Here is a 19,334-nt window from a genome sequence, read left to right as displayed (position 1 = left end):
AAAGGTTTCCTGATCATTCTTACTTATTTTGGTATGTTATATTTGGAGTAATTTTGTCTGAGCTTTTTACTGAGATTGTATCAAATAATAAATTCGGCAGAATTGATGTCACTATGATGTTGTCTTCCTGAATAGGAAGATATGCGTTTTTCTCTTTGCTTCGTTTCCTTTGTGTTCTTCAGTAATAATGAAAATGTTTCTTTGTATAGTTTTGCCACATTTGTACTTACATTTATTCCAGGTGCTTTTGTGTTTTGTTATAAATTGATGCTTTTAAAAAATACTTTTTCTTATATAAACAAGCAAAAATTTTGCTAGCTAGAAGGAAATTTATTATTTTTAAGTAAACCTTCCAATTGTGGAGAGAGATGTTACCATAAACAGTAGAACTGAGGCTTAACTATACCTTAATATGCAAGTTGGAAAGTGGCAGAGTTAGGCTTGGGATCTAGGTTGGCCTGCCTGTTGATTGATTGCATGTTCTGAACATAATGTTGATTATTTTCTGATTTATTTCAAGGCTTGAATAAACGCACAACTTAAGCTTTTCTCTCTTTTAGATTCTGGTTCTCTGTCAGTGTCAGAATTACTTTAGTGAAATCTTCATTCTACTCTCATAGGAGCAGAGTTGCCTCTGAATCTAATCTCTTGTTAATAATTTTCCTTGGATTATTTTCAAAGGCTGAAGAGTAAGCTGTATACCTTTCCTTCTGAGGTTTAAATTCAGATTCGTAACACTCTAGAATGTAGGTGATTTTGTTCGTGATTTAAGCTACATGGTGCTATATGTTCTCAGTAGACACTTGATAAATATCTTAGAAGAACCATGTGTGGTCATGGGTTTTATTTATAGTCAGTACGTCTTGGGGGGGAAAAGATTAAATCATTTTCCAGTTTCTTGGCTTTTTCTGACTTTTGTCTTTTGGAAAATGAAAGATCGATTTCTGAAGCCTGCAAAGCGAGAGAATCTGTTAAGTATCTTAAAAGGGTGCTGGGGAGTATCAAAAAATGCATTTGTAAAAGCCAACCAGTATAGTTGCTGTGGCCCCCAAGGCATGGCCTGAAAAGTGTCTGGAGGCCCTGGGAGAGGCCCTGGAGCCCTGGAGCCACAGGATGTGTGTTTTCGGGCCACAGGAAGGCGGCACTTCTCACCATTGTCCTTTGAAATGTTGATTCATTAGCTCTTTAGCAGTGTGTGCACCTGGAGTTTAATCAGTTGTTTGATTTTACTTTCAAATACTGTTTTGAAACGATTCTTCCTCCTCTTTGAAATTTTGATGATTTTGTAATATGAGAGAAATGGAGTTTGAGTTTGTTTCAGAAATTACCTTTTGACTCTGATTGTAAAAGTACAGCTTCTGACCTGAGACACGTTGACAGGCACAAGTTCCCATTCCAGGCTGCCTTTGAAGGTCTCCTTCCCTCCTCCCACAGATAAGAAGTTACTTTGAAATTGTGGCAGGGAAAATAGGGAGAATTATCTCTGGGCATGCCGATGTTCTGGAAGGAGATGTGGAAGAAAAAGTTTGAGACCTTTCTGGTCTGTGTCTTTCAGGTGCATTGACTTTTGAAAACGAGACACAGCACATCTTTTATATCCGTCCTGCCATTTTAGAATTTGGTACTTTGACATATCCTCACAGCAGTTTCTCAGAACTTTTAAGGTGGTTATGCTCTGTTAGAATGACTTCAAAATGCACTTCCTTCTCCATCGTAGCAATAAGAGAGCAGTAATAACTTCCAGTAGAACTGAACGTGTGAGTTTCTCAAACAAATGTGAAAATATTAACTTTGGGTATGTATCTAATTTAAGTGAAATTTTTCCTGTATTAAAAAGACCAGTCGACATCCATTTTTAGCTAAGTTTTTAAACTAGATTATAGAACGACGCACTGTTAGTAAGGCTGATGGCATAGGTGTTAGATCTTTTGCTGTGAGTAGTGGAAATTGGAAGGGGCATTATAGGTATGATTTCATTAAGCTAGAGAGCATTGGTGTTCACATTTTTAAAACATAATCATAACTTATCTGGAGTCACATGTTCCATTTTATTGGCTTCCTTCATATAGAAAATATAGAAACCAGCACTAAAAGCCCGTGAAAAAGTGAAGCAATGTATATATATTTTCTGGGTGAAGGAAGTATTCTGTACATTTTCCATGTTTTACATCATGGTATTTTGAATAACCATGCTTCCATGTTCACATCAATTTTTTGTTTTTCAATTTATGCACAGCACTTGCTCTGAAATTTGGGGACTGAGTACACCAAATACGATAGATCAGTGGGATACAGCAGGCCTTTACAGCTTCTCTGAACAAACCAGGTGAATATTCTGCCCTCTATGGAATCCTAGCAATCTTGGGGCGGGGGGGCTGTTTTGGAAGACCTGTAAGGGGTTGCTCAGTATCATTTTGCCTAGGATGTTTCCTTAATGTAAATAAGGCATGGCATTTAAAATACCTGCTTGCCAGTATTAATGATATATTAAATGTGTCAGCTGCTGTTTTGATCAATGAAATTCTACTTTTGAATCTTCTTTAAATTACTGCATCCCCTAAAGAATAGGAACTTCGATAATAACTATATTCTCATTTGATTTTGAGACTAGATTATAATCTGTTGTTGGCCTAATTTTCAAGTAGATACCTAACCAGTTTTTGCTAAATTTCTTGCTATCATCTAAACTCATCTTTTTTATACTAATAAGTACGTAGTTATTTACCAAGCCCCTCCTATCACAATTCATGCTAGGCTAACTCATTTTTATGTTCTCTTTTTTTTTAAAGTCACCTTATTCTCTTTTTGAGCATTTTGGTATATGTCCATTTCATCTCATCATACTCATCACCATCTGCATTTATGTGTGAGCTGTAGGAATATACCTCGGTCCTCAAAACAGTCACAACTGGGTAATGAGTTACATTAGATTGAGTAAGTTACTTTACATCATTGTTGGTACTTCCCATTCTTCACACTAGTTCCTTTTTTTTGATAACTCAGTCACCTACAGTATCAATGCCCTTCAAAGCATCCCTAAATAAGAGTTTGATTTACTCAAGATAGAAGTTGACAAAAAGTTTTTCGAGCAGACTCTATGATCCTTTTTTTAAAAAACTCAATTTCTTCCCAAGTGGTTAGCCATTCATTGACATCTGAGTCATTTATGTAGCCTATTTATGAGAAACATCTGTAGTGTGGTGCTGCTTGCTTTTATATCCGACCCATTAAATAGTACATTTTTCTTCCTTGTACTCACTAAAACTAACTAAATGTCTGTCATTCCTTTCTTTATGCTCTTACTGTATTAATTTAGCCCAGTCAGCTGCGCCTGTTTTTTTTTTTTAAAGTTCCCACGTTTCTTTCCCCTTGCTTCTCGACAGGTCTCTGGATGGCCGTCTGCAAGTGTCTCATCGAAAAGGACTGCCACATGTGATATATTGCCGATTGTGGCGTTGGCCTGACCTTCACAGTCACCATGAACTCAAAGCCATTGAAAACTGCGAATATGCTTTCAATCTTAAAAAGGATGAAGTATGTGTAAACCCTTACCACTACCAGAGAGTTGAAACACCAGGTAGAAAAATTAGATTTGTTTCCTTGTTTTAAATTAAATGCTTGAACTTAAGTAAATGAGGCACTGCTATGTAATTGCCCCTGGGAAGTTTTGGTGTAAAATTGCAATAAATCACCTGAAATTTAGTGTATTATTTGGTAATAATTAAAACTACTTTTAAAACGTTTTAAATGTGGGAAAATAAACTTGAGAGGATAAGAGATGTCAGTTTCTTGGGATAGCATACTCTTTGACCTCAAAATTACATATCCAGAAAATTCTTTTTTTTTGTAATGTTTATTTTTTTTGAGAGAGAGAGAGTGTGCATGCATGGGATTATGAGGGAGGGAGGGGCAGGGAGAGAGAGAGAGGGAGACACAGAATCTGAAGCAGGCTCCAGGCTCTGAGCTGTCAGCACAGAGCCTGACGCAGGGCTCGAACCCATGAACTGTGAGATCATGACCTGAGCTGAAGTCTGATGCTTAACTGACTGAGCCACCCAGGAGCCCCTATTCAGGAAGTTCTAATCTCCGGATTCACAGTCTGGTTGGAACTAAACTGATACACCTCTCTACCTGTCTGCTGCCTGAGCTGTTTTCAGTCATTGTATTCTTTAGTATTTTCTTTGAAGTACTTTAATGGTATCATCTGTATCTAAGCAGATTGTGAAATCCACAGCAAGACTTTTAGTTAACTTAGTTAGCTGCATACTTGAAAATTTTTAAATTTTCAATTTCAGTACAGCTATGTTTCTAGAAATGGCCTAAATCTGACTTCACAGATTTTCCTGCAACTTTTCCAATGGGGATATATGAACTCTTACGGTAATGTTATAGCATTATCAGAATGTCCTTGTTCCTCAAAGTACAGGATAAATTGAAACTTGGAAATTTAGATTCTGGACTCCATGGCAAATTAAAACCAGTCAGATTTGTCAATTTCTTAGGAACTAATATAAGGCTAAATTGATGGACCCTAAATTTTTAAAAACTAAGCAGGCTACTTCCTTTTGTGTGTGTGTGAATTTTTTTAATAAAGGTCTGGTCTGTCCCCCTTCCCTGGTGCCCATCCTGTGCTCTTTGCCATTAACCTGGGTTCCTTTTACTCTTTCAGTTTTGCCTCCGGTATTGGTGCCACGGCACACCGAGATCCTGACCGAACTGCCTCCCCTGGATGATTATACCCACTCCATTCCAGAAAACACTAATTTCCCAGCGGGAATTGAGCCACAGAGTAATTACATCCCAGGTATTTTCACCTTCTGAATCTCCTGAAAATTGGGATAGATAAACAGATTTTGTTCATAAACATTCACATACTAGTAAATTGTGATTTGACTTAAAAAAAAATGCTTCTGGATTTTGAATAGAAAAATCTGCTTTGTTGGTTGATTATTTTGTGAAATGTATAAGCCTCGTACTTTAAACACTTTTGTCTGGAGAAAAGTTTTACTTTATATTTCATTTTCTTTTGCAGTGGCTTTAATCAAAGTACTGTGAGAAGCAGAAAAGAAAAGATCTTAGTAAGTTTGTCTTAGTTGTTGAAGCTAAGAGAGATGCAGAATGTAAGCAAAATAACTTGTTCAGGAAAAAGGTATTCCTGAAGCAAGTGTAACTAAAAACCACCCAAATAAGCATTTTCATAGATAGCTTGATAATGTTAAAGAGAAATGTACTATGCCTATAGAAGATAAAATATTTGAGTTCCTACAGATGTAGCAACACTGCTGTATTGAAAATCATAAATCCTCTAATTCGGTTCTTTTTCATCTGGGCCCCAGTCACCTCTGCTGGGAAGTGAATGAATTTAACTACATGGTTCTCAAATCCTGCTCAGATTATTGTAGTACGTGATCTAATAATACGCCACAACGCACTTTTAGTTTTCACTGTTCTTTTAGGAGAACAACTAATATTTTCTTACTTTCTTACTTTGTGTTTCCCTTTTTTGTTTTTTGGGGTCCCCCCCCCCAGCAGAAATTAAAGGTACCATATTCAAATGGGGATGAAGCTATCCATTGGATATTTTAATGTCTCATTTTTTTTCTCCTTTTGTAACAGCGTCTCCATTCCACTCTTATTTTCAGTATACAACAGAAAATACATAAGGAAGTTAGTTTCCAGTACATTTAAAAAAAGATCTCTTTAATATGTCTCATGGAAGAAATGCTTGTTCGTTGACAATTTAAAGACATAAAAAGGATTTTTAAAAATAGCTAAATTTAAGGTAGAAAGTGTTTCCCGATTGTTTTAATGTGCATAATTTTTTTTTTTTACAATTATTTTGTTCCAGAAGAGGGCTTAAGACTGCTTTTTAGGTTGCTAGGAGACACGCTTTTTGAGAAGTTAGGAGGGCAGGGCCTAGAGCCGGGTGGAATGCGAGGACCAGCAGGGGAGGGCAGGACTGAAACAGGTCACTCGCCGGGAAGACTTGGCCGGACATGGTTGTGTGTGGTGTGGGGGGCACATTTTAAGTCTTTGATGTGGGAATTTGTATTATTCAACAATACTAGGAAACCGAGACGTAAGCATACAGTCTTGTAAGACACCTACCCGGTAATTATTTGGAAGGCTGTTAATCAAAACGGTTAGTGGTTTTTCCTTGTGGAGATGCTTGGGTTTATTTTCCTTTCTTTCTTTGTTTAGATTTGGTTTATTTTACAAAGTAGCAAATCAAAAGTGGATCACACCTATTTGCCTCTCTGCACAATGGGGCTTTACCCAGGTCCAGCTGGCAGTGAAAGTTAAGGGTTCACTTTTTGTTCCACTTCAAAGGAAATTTTAGTATTTTCTCCAAAATGATAATAGCTGTATTATTTATTATTTTATACATAATAATGGAGAAAAGCAAAACAGGATAAAGTATTTAAAAGTTCTGTATTTCTTCCTGTTTAGACCTTTGAGACATGGATGGGTAAACTGGCAAAGCGTAGCTCTGTGTAATTTTATCAGCTTTAACCTTGAAGGTAGTGCATATTGATGTGCATTATCTTATTTTTGTGTTCTTTATTGCTTGAGCATTTGAAGGTATTTTATTTTGAGAATTTCATCAGTAACACTTTTAGGGTATTGACACTTAATGAAGAGTTTGAAACTTCAGATTTGCAGTTAGCGTGTTGAAGGGAGAGCGTAAAGGGTTAAACAAAGAAGCCCTTTAACCCCCATTTTCTCCCTCTCCCTTTTGATAATTACATTATCTTGAATTGCTTAAAACTATCCAGGCATCTAAATGTTAAACTGTTGATAATCCCTTAAACTTAGTTTTCCTCCTTGAAATTATAATTGGTAAAATTATAGAAATGTATTTATCTTACACGAAGCCTATTCAGCTCTTCAGATGCCTCCTGAATGTAAACATCTTGTTCATAAAGCATCTTGGAAATGGCACATTAGAAGCTTACTTTTCTTACCTTCAGCGAGTATTTTACCTCAGGTTTGTGCAGTAGTCTGTTTGGATTTAAATTTCTGCTTCAAACACTCAGGATTTACTGGTTAGAAATCCCTGGAGAAGTATACTTTGTAGGTGAAACTCAAGCGAGACCAGGCCTGAACCATATTACCCTATTTTACCCATAGAACCTAATGTGAGCCCGTAGTACTTTGTAATCTGAAATTTCATACGTGTGGTGGGTCCTTTAATCACCTCTTAGGTGTCACCCATCGATGATGGCCATTAGTTTAAAAAAAAAAAAAAATTGTAGGTACTAATGTCTTTGAAGCATACTGATTCAGTACTGAGGCATCTTTGAAGTTCTATTTTTGGCTCTTGCCCCATAAAATATACATATGGGAATGAGCCAGATATGTAAATAATAGCTAAGAAAATATGCCTAGAGAGCTTGATCATATTACAAGTAGGCTTTAAGGATTCACCTATAAGATTTGGATCAAAACCTGAATTTTAAGCCCTTGGTACCAAATATTGCTTTTTATAATAATGTTATATAATATTCAGAGTGATTCTTTAGTTATCTTTAGTAGTAGGACAAAGGTGGTGAGATGAAATTGCAACTGTGCTTGATTTGTTCTGAACTTTTGTAGAAACGCCACCTCCTGGATATATCAGTGAGGATGGAGAAACGAGTGATCAACAGTTGAACCAAAGTATGGATACAGGTAAACCTCACCTTTCCAAATCCCTCAACAGTGAGATAATATGTTTTTGTCCTGTTTGGAATCCACAAGAAATATTTACAGCTCTTTTTTTTTTTTTTTTTTTTTTTTTTTTTTTTTTTTAATGTTTACTTTTGAGAGAGAAACAGAGCACAGGTGGGGGAGGGGCAGAGAAAAAGGGAGACCCAGAATTTGAAGCAGGCTTCAGGCTCTGAGTCATCAGCACAGAGCCCGATGAGGGGCTTGAACTCATGAATAGTGAGATCCCAACCTGAGCCGAAGTTGGATGCTTAACCAACTGAGCCACCCAGGTGCCCCTTATTTTTAACTCTTAAATTTAGAGAAGTTGGGATATGCATCAAAAAAAGAACCTTCTATATTGATATAATCATATTTGAACCATTGAAGGGAGGGCCCTCTTGTCAATGAAAAATTAACACATGCTGCTGTGCAGAATAATTGTTACCGGTTTCTCTCCTAGATTAAATGAAAATTTAGAAACCCTCAAATACTTTTCTTTTTAAGTATTCTGTACTTCTGTTTAAAGTTTTAGTTACCCGATGAAAAAACGTGTTTGTGATGAAAAACCATAATGAACCCAGTAACAGATTTTCTGAGGAATTTGCAGATGGGGGATGAGGATCAGCTTTTCAGTACTCCATTTTTTTTTCTAAAGTTTTTAAAATGTTTATTTTTGAGAGTGAGCGAGCATGAGTGGGGGAGGGGCAGAGCGAGGGAGACAGAATTCGAAGCAGGCTCCAAGGTCTGAGCTGTCAGCACAGAGCCCGAAGTGGGGCACAAACTCATGAACTGTGAGACTGTGACCTGAGCCAAAGTTGGACACTTACCCGACTGAGCCACCCAGGTGTCCCATTGTGCTCCTTTAACTTAATAGTGAGTTCTGAATGATAGTAGGTTGTTTACACAAAACACCTTGTACCTGACCAGATTCAGTTAATTCTTAATTTTTAGCTCTCCGCTCCAGATGCAGTGGAGAAAAAGTTTCAGCATGTAATAAATATTACATGTCAAAGCCTTAAAACAGTTCTTCTGCAATAAAATGTATAATCCATCAGAACTAATTAGGTTGCCAGTGAGGTAGTTGTGGTGACATGGGAATTGTCTGATTTCCTCTGTTTCTCCCTGTCTGCAGTCTTAAGGATTGGATACTTTAGTATCACAGCCTGTCAAATTACACCATCAGTTTTTCTACACAGTTTATACTAAAGCATTCTGTAGTTATGATAATCTAAGTTATTTTTACATGAATTAGCATTGACGGGAGTGGGGGGCTGGGGACTGGCTTTCACAATGATTCTGTTGTTCACATCTTTCCATTATTTAGACTCCCAGATGAAGAAGCTTCTCCTGTAGCAGATCATACTTGTAACTGTTCAGAGTAGTAGATAACCAAGAAATGTAGATAATCTAATGACCACTGGAAAGAACAGTGCATCTTAATGCACACTGTCTTACTGCACACGTTATTTGGCTTTCCAAATACATCTTCCTGTCACGCCTGTATGCCAAAGATCTGTATTCTTGAACCGGTCGTGTTCCTTTTTGCCCCATGATGGACAACTGCCACTGTGACATTTAAAAGTGAATGCCAGGAAAAGGTGCTCAACATCATTAGTCATCAGGGACATGCAAATCAACAGCACGGTGCCATACCACTTCACACCATTACATTGGCTAAATCAGAAAGAGACGATAACAAGTGTTGGTGGGGATTCGGACAAGTCGGGAGTCTTCATTTGTTGCTGGTGAGAATGTAAAGTGGTTTGGTTGCTTGGGAAAAGTTTGTTGTTCTTTAAAGAGTTAAATATAGAATAACAATATGACCCAGCAATTTCACTCCTAGGTATATACCCAAGAAAATTGAAAACACGTCCACACTAAACTTGTGCACAAATGTTCACTTAGGTATTACCCATAGTAGTGCAAAAGTGGAGGCCACCCAATTGTCCATCAAATGATGAATGGATAAATTAAATGAGGTGTGTCTGTATGGTGAAATATTATTCAACCGTATAAAAGAATGATGTACTGATCCATGGTACAACGAAGATGAACCTTGGAAGCGTTATATTAAGTGAAAGAAGCAAGACACAGAAGGTCACAAGGATTCCAGTGAGTGCATGAATCCCTATTTGATCATAGGGCTGACACAGGGGAGGCGCCATGAGGTGCAGATAATCATTGGTTATGATAAAGGTCCAGTTTGAGAAGGAGAGAAGAAGTGAAATCAACTACAACGGATTCAGTGTTTCGGGGTCTTGCTTTGAACCGAGGCTAATATTTCTAATTCCGTTACAGTGGGGAGATGGTACTTTTTCCAAATGATACGTGTAAGTTATTTCTCGTAATGACGGTGTACATACTTGATTCATGAGGTGTTAAAAGTTGGTTCAACCACCAGGCTTCTACCCACTATCTACTCCTCTCTCAGCACTGTAGTGAGTTCTGACTGACGCAGGACCCCAATTTAGAGCAAAATTGAACTCTCTTTAAACTCTGGTTTTTTAGAATTGTGGGAGTTTTCTAGATACTTCCTAGATTTCTAACTTAATTCTGTTACGGCCCAAAAGAACATGCACGATTTCAGTCTTTGGAAATTTACTAAAATTGTTTCATGCCACAGTGTGGCTTATTTGTAGAGATAAGAGTTTCATGTATAATTGAAAAGAAGGTCTGTTCTGCACATGTGATGTTCTCTACGTCATTTAGGGCATGCTCAGTGGTGGTGTTTAGATCTTCCTAATCCCCTCTCATTTTTCTCTACTTGTACTGTCAGTAATGGAGAGGAGCATTAATGTCTCCAACTCAGATATTGGATTTGCCCTTCTCTGCCTGTAGGCCTGTCAGTTTTTGCTTCATGTATTTTGAATCTCAGTCATTGACAGGTGCACATTTAAAATTATTATGTCCTTCTGATGAATTTGGCCCTCATTATAAAACGTGTCTCCTGTTAACATCACCATTTCTTATTTATTTCATTGGTTGTATGGTAGATTTTTCATCCTTTGAGTTTGTTTGTATCGTTGTGTTTAAAATGTGTCCCTTGTGGACAGCATTGTATGCCCTACTCTGTCAGTCTTTGTCTTTTAATTGGAATATTTAGTCTCTTTTTATTTCATGTAATTATTGCTGTCATTGGGTTTGGGTTACCAGTTTGCTGTTTGTTTTCTATTTGTTCCATCTGTTTTTTGTTCCTCTGTTTATAATTTGCCTGCCTTCTTTCAAATTCATCAAACATATTTATGTTTGAATCCATTCTATTCACTCTCTTGACTTGTTAACAGTAGCACTTAGTAGTATTCTCTCAGTGTTCTAGCGATTACAGTGCCAGTTGGGTCACCTTCTCCTTAGATTGTTAAGTTGTAATACTTTACAGCTTCCTGTGCAGTGTAAGCATTTTACAACACTAATTCCATTCACCTACCTCTGTTATTTGTGCTTCTGTCGTCCTTTATTTTACTTACACGTGTGTATAATCCCCGAAGGGTGTTATTTTTGCTTTAGACTTTGAGGTGGTGGTTTCTTTAAAGGGTTAAAAAGTAACTTTTTGTGTTTACCTACATATTTGCCATCTCTGCCCGCCCTTCCATTTCCCCGGACACTTGTCCAGTCGTTTTGGTGCCGTTTGTTGAAGAGACATTTCTTTCTCCTGTTGATTCACCTTGGCACCTTTGTTGGGAGTCAAGTGGTGTATAAGAGGGTCTAACTTTTGGTCTGCCGTTAAGCCAATTCAGTGAATTCATTTCAGGTCATCTATTTTTCAGTTCTACAGTTTCCAGTTGAAAGTCTTCATCTGGTAATTCCAGTATCTGCTTCACATGTAGGTCTGCTTCTGTTGTCTTTTATCTTTTCATTAAGGGTCAGTCTTTCCTGCTACCTTGTATGTCTCATGTGTTCTTTTAATTGGATGCTGAAATAATACGAGAGAGTCCCGTAGATCACATTCTCCCTTGGAAAGCATTCCCCTTTTCTCTCTCTGGTTGCTAAGTTGAGGAGCTGATCTCTTCCACACGATTAGGAGTTGAGTTGGATGCATGATGATTTAATGTTTTAATCAAATCAGATCACCACAGGCTTGAAAGTAGGGGCAGCCTCCTCCCTCGGCAGGTTTTCAGTTAGGAGTGTGGCAAGACTGCAGGACCTCTCTCGCTACTTTCCAGCCCCGCCCACAACTCCCCCTGCTACCCTGTCCTCAGCCAAAGACCTGTGGGTTAACACTGACTGGCGAAGAGGACTACGTCCGTGCTTGGGCTTTCAGATTCCATTTGCCTGTGCGTGGCCATTAAAATGTTACTTGGTTTTTCCTTTGGCAGGCCCAGTCCTGTGTGTGTCTGTGTCCCGACTTGGCGGGTGCTCTCAGTGATGAAAATGGTTCCTACTCTCTGCTTACATAGGAAGACTTCATCCGCCTCTGTAAACTAGTTCACTTAGGCTTCATAAATAGATCTCCAGCTTTTTGGTAGCTCTAAAGAAAAATATAATTTTTTGTGTGTTTTCAGTATTTTCTTCTGGTTAATTTAGGATCCAGGGTTTTTCTCCATCTTCTACATTCTAATTATAAGGGAAACCCTGTAGAAGTTATTAATAAAACAAAAGAAAAGCACCTTTATTCTCATCATAAACAGAATTCATTCTCATTGAAAATTTGAAAATGCATATAACATAATAAAGAAGCACATTTTTGAGCTGGAATTGACATATTACAAGTGTCTTTTTTCTTTTCTTGCCTATCTAATGTCTCTACCATTTCGTGTCAAATACAGGAGAATATTTTACAGATGAACTTATGCTGCAACATTTGGAATTCTGCAAGTGGGTGTTCATTATAAAAAATTAAAGATAGGTTAAAAAAAGAAAATACAGACATTCCATGTAATTTACATCATCCAGCAATAATTATTCTCTTAATTTTAAAAGGTTCAGTGTTTACAGAGAATAAAAATAAAACAACATTGCAGTGAACGTCATAAAAAAAGAGCTAAAAAGTGAGAGAAATATGCACCTAGGATGTCAGATTCTAGACACCTCATTCTTGACTGCTGCACTAGACTTCTCTGGGCTGGTTTCATGACATAGGGAGAAATGAGACTAATGGCTGAGCTACGACTTGCTTGGTAATGAGGTGTAGAGCTAAGGTTGAAGGAGTTACCCCAACATGATTCCCAGTTTCCTGAAAGGTTTGTGAAAGTGATTGGTCTGTATTCAGTAAATTAGGTCCTTTTAAAGCTTGCTTTTCAGCAGGTGTGGTATAAAAACAAAAGAGTAGATAATTTTAGTTCTTCAGGGTTTTCACTGTAATATAAAAGCAAAGACATTCAGGTGAAATGGCCTTAAGACCTTTAACTGTCCTTTTGTATATGCCGTTTGAAAGAATAATTCTATTTTTGTTGTTTCATTTGAGATCTGTTCATTTATGGTTGACTAATACACTTGAACTTACTAATGTATCTTCAGCCGTTAATTTTGCTCAAGAAATCCAAACTAATACTCCTCCAAAGAAATTGCAAGATAACCCTGAACATGTAATTCATCTCATACCAAATGAATTCCATTTGGAGCAAACACTTAAATGTTAAAGATGAAACCCTCTAAGTTTTAGTACGTGACACTGAGGAATTTCCTAAATAATCTGAACGAGAAATACACAAGGTTTAAAACCATCAGAGACAATGTCGACAAGTTTAAATAAATAAATAAATAAAATTTAAAATGTTACTACCACACACCTATGAGAATGGCCAGAATCCAGACACTGGTGACGCCAAACGCTGGTGACAGTGTGGAGCACCAGGAACTCTCATTCACGGCTGGTGGGAATGCAAAATGGGACAACCCCTTTGGAAGACACATTGTGGCAGCCTCTTACAAAGCTAAACATACTCTTACCTTATGATCCAGCAGTCCCGCTCCATGGTGTTTCCCAAAAGAGTTCAAAATGTAGGGACACACAGAAACATGCATATGGATGTGTATAGCAGCTTTATTCACAATTGCCAGAACTTGGAAACAACTAAGGTTCTTCAGTAGGCGAATGGATAAACAGACTGGTACATCCAGAGAAAGGAGTATTACACAGCGCTAAAAAGTAATGGGCTACCAAGTCATGAAAAGACGTAGAGGAACCTTAAATTCGCAATGCAAGTGAAAGAACCCAAAGTGTAAAGGCTACATACTTTATGATTGCAACTCCATGACGTTCTGGAAAAGGGAGAACTGTAGAGACAAGAAAAAGATAGGTGATATCTAAGGGGCTCGTGGGGAAGAAGAGATGAATAGACAGAGCCCAGGGGATTTTTATTTTTTAGGATATTACATGGTGACTATATGTTATATTCTTGTTAAAACCCATAGAATGTACAACTCCAACAATGAAGCCCTAGTGTAAACTGTGGGCTTTGGGTGATAACGGTGTGTCGGTGTCATTTCCTTGATGGCAACGAGTGAGCCATTGTGCGAGGTACTCGTTGCAGAGGAGTTTGTCCGTGTGTGTGTACATGGGTATATGGGAGTTCTTTGTACTTTCATTGTACTCACTTTTGCTGTGAGCCTACTGCTCTAAAAAAGTAATGTCTGATTTAAAAAATTAATGTTACCTTGCAAGCTATGTCAAAAGAAACCAGAAATGTGGGGAAATAGTTGCAAATGAATGACCAGTCTTAATAACTGATTTCAAAGTTCATTTATTTTTTCTAAAGTTTATTTACTTAGAGCGCATGCACATGGGGGCTGGGGGAGTACAGAGAGAGAGGGAGAGAGAGAATCCCAAGCAGGCTCCTCTCTGTGCAGAGCCCGACGCAGGGCTTGATCGCACAGATTGGGAAATTATGATCTGAACCCAAATCAAGAGTCGGATGCTTAAGCCGACTGAGCCACCTGGGTGCCCCTGATTTTGAAATTTAAAACCACTTACAAATCAAGAAGAAACAGATGGTAGGTAATAGGAAAATGGACAAAAGTACACGAACGTGCTATTTGTAACAAAAATGAAACAAGAAAATAGAGTAGCCTCTTTAACCCTATCAGGTAGGCAGGTGTCAGAAGGTAGAGGCACAGAATGAAGATACTCTGGCTCGTAATTTGTGGGGCCAGTCGTTTGGGGAGGTACTTTGGCACCTGTAAAAATGTAATCCGCGTTCTTTTTGATCTAAAATTTCCTCATTGAAAAATGTATCCTACAACTACAGGCAAACTTGTATGCAGAGATACACAAGTATTCCTCTAGATGCCTCGGCTTCCAGTACTACTAGAAACCACTGCCTGAATACTGAAGATTCTTACTCTCGTTACTGGAAGTCACAGACTTCAGTAGCAGTGTGAATATATGAGTAGCTAATCGGCTAATTATCCGTTAATCTGCATCTTTAAAAAAAGTTTCTAATAAATCGTTAGCTTATGTTAACATTTACACATTTTACGAGTGATTACAGTGAGCCATTCTTTCTAGATCTGGTCGCTTTTGATAAGTGACAAGTAGTTAATAGAGGAATCAATAGCTGAAAGATAAGAATACTTGGGCAGTTTCTTCCATTTCTCATGGTAGCTTTGTTTATTTTATACCAGCTTCAGGAAACGGTGAGTTTTAGTTCATTGTTCTAAATATATTTTGACCTTTCTTAGTTGGACCTGTTGTGACTTGCCAGCAGATTTTTCAAACTGAAGAACAAAAAAAGAACTCAGGAACTTAATTTTTTGTTTGGGAAGATGGTTCTGTCTTCAGAAAAATAATTGTCACCTGTTCTCTATTTTTGGTTCATCGGTTTCTTTGGGGGTTGCCATCTCACCTGTTGCTGCCTGGTATTTTGTCCTGGTTATAATGGCGTGGGGGAGGGGAGACCTGCGCGAGGCTGGGGTCTTCCCTGTCTTATTCTGCATCTGCACTGTTGCTGTGTTGCTTGAAGTGTGGGGGCTGTGGGTCGTGCTTTTTAGCATAACTTTCCCCAAACGTGAAGAGAAGATGACCAGAAAACACAACATATTCTGTAATTGTAAGATTGCTTAACAGCGTTTACGACAAATGCGCTTTTAAAATCTGGTTTTTTTCTTCTGTGTTTGTGTATTTTATGTATCTGTGCCCCCTCTCCTTATTGCCTTGATTAGGTTTAACCTGTTTGCCTAAAACAGGAAGAAATGGATAATTTTCTAAGAAAATGTAATTTACCAAAACTGACTCAAGAAAATAGAGCTATCTTAACTGAACTTTCATGGAAGGAAAAGAGAAATGTCTTAGGGTAAACCCTAGAAAATTGTTAGCTACAGACAATTTTACACAGGCATTCTTTCAAACTATTAAAAATGCTTTATTACAATGCTATGTAAACTGTTACAGAGCTTAAAAAAGACATAAAGCTTCTAGATTGTCTCCATGAGGCAGTATAACATTGCAGTTAGAATGTAAATCCGCAGACCAGTATTGTTTGAGATTATTGATGCAAAAATGCTAAATAAGGAATTTTATCTCTCATCCCCAAATCACCATCCTACTTAATGGGAAAATATTAGAAGTATCCCCTGAAGGTTAAGAGTAAGTCAGGAATATCCAACTGTCACAACTGTTTTATCGAAGTGTGACATATCCCAAAATGATTCACGAATTAAAACACATGATCGTTTTTAAAAATTCTGCTTAATCAAAATTAGGAAGAGTCAGTCTTAAGACAGATGACCAAATATTTATAAGCCATATCATAAAAGGACTGATATCCCTAGTACATAAAGACCCTTTTATAAATCAGTGAGGGTGATCAACACCACTGTAGGAACATGAGCAAAAGAAGAGACTGTTCACAGAAAGGAAATGCAATATAAAAAAGTTTAATAAAGCTGTTCCATGTCACTTATGAGAGAAATACAAATTAGAACTCTACTTGTTAAAACCATGTTTTCACCTGTCAGTGATAACACATCAGCATCCTCTTCACCATTTATGTTGCCACCGGAATGTAAACTGGTACCACCTCTATAGATGACAGTTTTGGCAAAATCTATCAAAATTATGGATGTATAACCCTTTGACCTGGCAGTTTCTCTTAAGAGAATGATATGATTGGAAGTATGCAAGATGTACAAGATTAGTCATTGCAATCTTGGCTCATAAATCAGAAGATCGAAAATAGTCTGAGTATCCGTCAATATGGGATCATAATACACCAATAATGTAAGATTATGCAGCTTATGTTGAGAGAGAGAGAGAAGGAGGAAGGGAGAGCAATAAATAAGGAAACATCAACATCCTTGATAAAGTTTGGTAGTGAGAAAGCAAAGTTCAGAATGGTTACCATTTGTGAATAAAAATCAGGGTGGAAGGGCACCAAACAGTATATATTTGCTTGTGTGGCTCATAGACTGTTTCTGGAAAGGTACACAAGGAACTGGCAACACTGGATGTCTTTGGGAAGGAGAACTGGGTGGCTAGAAGCTAGGGCTGTTCATACGCTTGTACCTTTTATATATTGAAGCCTCCAAAATTAAATTCACATATTGCAGCTGCCTATTTTGAATTGTTAGGATGTAAACTATCTGTATTATTTGTGATAGTTACAACCAGATGCAACCAGTTTTAACAATTATTTGGTCAGAAGTTCTGGAAGTACTTGCAGATCTGTTACAAAATTGACTCCTTTTGTTTCAGGATCTCCAGCAGAACTGTCTCCTACTACTCTTTCCCCTGTTAATCATAGTTTGGGTAAGTGGCAAATACTTCCTCTCCCCCACACCCTCCCCCCTCCCCCCCCCACCTTTTATAATATTCCGTTAATCAAATGTCTTCTCTGAAAATTATTTTTCGTATACATGAGAAACAGATCTCAATGGATAATCAAATGATTGTTCAAATTAGTGCTTTTTAAAAATGATAATTTGCCTTAATACTATTAAAACTCAGTACTATTAAAACCTCAATACTATTAAAACTTTTAATACTATTAAAACAGTATCAAACCGAATAAATCTTTCTATCCATGGAAATCATATTCTTTATGGAAAGTTTTATGATATATTATGGCTAGATTTATATGGGTATGTTTATTTTATGATATTTTGTAATAGCAATTACTAATATAAAAAGGTGTGTGTCTGTATATATACACAGACACACAGTCACAAATATGCATGGGGTATGGAAGATTGTGTGTGTGTGTACATTGTGTAGTTTATCCTTGGCCTTCGTTTTACCTCAGTATTTCCCAATTTCTCTGCAGTTTCTACACATTAGGAGTTTATTCTACAAAATGTTCATGATACTCCTTGGGTCTTTTAATCAAAATTACAGAAGTTAAATTCATGTGGTCCATGAAATATGTAGATTCTTTTGATTCTATATTCTGTTTCTACTTACATGCCTTTTGTGTTTTATTACTTTCTGTTTCTTGTATATGCATGGGTTTTCTATTTGTGTAACTAGGGTAACTCACCGAGAATCTCATGTTAAAATAGACAATGTCAAAAATACGTCGTATTTTGTGTTCCATGATTATGATAGAATTTTTCTTCTTGTGGCGTTTGACTCAGTCCTTGCTCCAGCTTTATTCCACTTTATCCTACGAAAAATTAGTTTTATTATGTAAGTTGATTTACTTTACCCGCGATGGTTTTATATTTGAACAGGAACTAGGGTAAAACTACTAGTAGAACATGACCCCCCAGAAAGTCTAAAAAAGATGTTTGAAGATTAGATGACCGAATGAGATGGGGGAAATTTGAAACATTGAAAATCTGGTATGATCTAATGGAGACTGGAGTCTGTGGTGTAGATGTTAAGTCTGCTTCCTGAGCTGCAGCCAGTTTAGGCTGGCATAGAGCACGTACAGATATCTGATGATATTCAATCTTTTCTTGGCTTGAACTGTTCACACAACATTTCTTGCTTTTATGGGTTTGGTTTTTTTCCCCAGATTTGCAGCCAGTTACTTACTCAGAACCTGCATTTTGGTGTTCAATAGCATATTATGAATTAAACCAGAGGGTTGGAGAGACCTTCCACGCATCACAGCCCTCACTCACTGTAGACGGTTTCACAGATCCATCCAATTCAGAGAGGTTCTGCCTAGGGTTGCTCTCCAACGTCAACCGAAATGCCACCGTAGAAATGACAAGAAGACATATAGGTATGTGTTTTTACCTTCTGTCAAGAACCAGTGCCGTATACTCATAATGTGAGCATCGTGCAGTTTGCCACAGCAGAAGATTGTGTGCAGAAACGCCTGCCTTCTCTCTTGTCAGTGTGAGTGCACAGCTTCGCTGCTTTAATAGATCCGCAGACTCTGACCTTCGGCTTCTCTTTATTTGGCACCCTTGGTTCCGGGAAGTCCTTCAATAAATGCATGTTAAAATTACTTTGCTGCACCTCCACCAGCCATAAATGTGTCCTGTTCAGATTTTCGAATTACAATTTTAACAAACCATGACTTTTTTCCAGTCCCCTAGTGTTTCCCCCTTCAGGGAATTAATATACTAAATAATTAAATCTGCTCACCCTTAATCTAAAACAAGATACTTTATTTTATTATTAAAAAATTTTTTTAGTGTTTATTTTTGAAAGAGAGACAGAGTGCGAGTGGGGGTGGGGGAGGGAAGAGAGAGAGGGAGACACAGAAACCAAAGCAGGTTCCAGGCTCTGAGCTGTCAGCACAGAGCCCGATGCGGGGCTC

At 37.6% G+C, this 19,334-nt stretch overlaps 1 protein-coding gene across 7 annotated transcripts in view; it reads left to right on the top strand.

Annotated features, from left to right (window-relative positions):
• The window catches only part of SMAD2 (SMAD family member 2), an 88,292-nt gene that overhangs the window by 48,382 nt on the left and 20,576 nt on the right, over nt 1-19,334 (top strand). For 5 of the 7 annotated variants that reach the window (XM_060613789.3, XM_060613790.3, XM_060613788.3 and 2 more), the window contains 6 exons: nt 2,237-2,326; nt 3,384-3,577; nt 4,670-4,804; nt 7,597-7,671; nt 17,318-17,371; nt 18,579-18,791. In XM_060613789.3, the coding sequence (XP_060469772.1) occupies nt 2,237-2,326; nt 3,384-3,577; nt 4,670-4,804; nt 7,597-7,671; nt 17,318-17,371; nt 18,579-18,791 (761 nt within the window). Of the gene's footprint in view, nt 1-2,236; nt 2,327-3,383; nt 3,578-4,669; nt 4,805-5,064; nt 5,079-7,596; nt 7,672-17,317; nt 17,372-18,578; nt 18,792-19,334 lie in introns of those variants that run through there. The other 2 variants (XM_078435267.2, XM_078435268.2) reach the window with 2 other exon arrangements.

This window comes from Panthera onca, chromosome D3, assembly GCF_046562875.1.
Source record: "Panthera onca isolate mPanOnc1 chromosome D3, mPanOnc1 haplotype 2, whole genome shotgun sequence".
NCBI classification, from domain to species: domain Eukaryota; kingdom Metazoa; phylum Chordata; class Mammalia; order Carnivora; family Felidae; genus Panthera; species Panthera onca.
The sequence above is the reverse complement of the archived record's forward strand: the minus strand, read 5'-3'. Positions and strand labels throughout refer to the sequence as shown.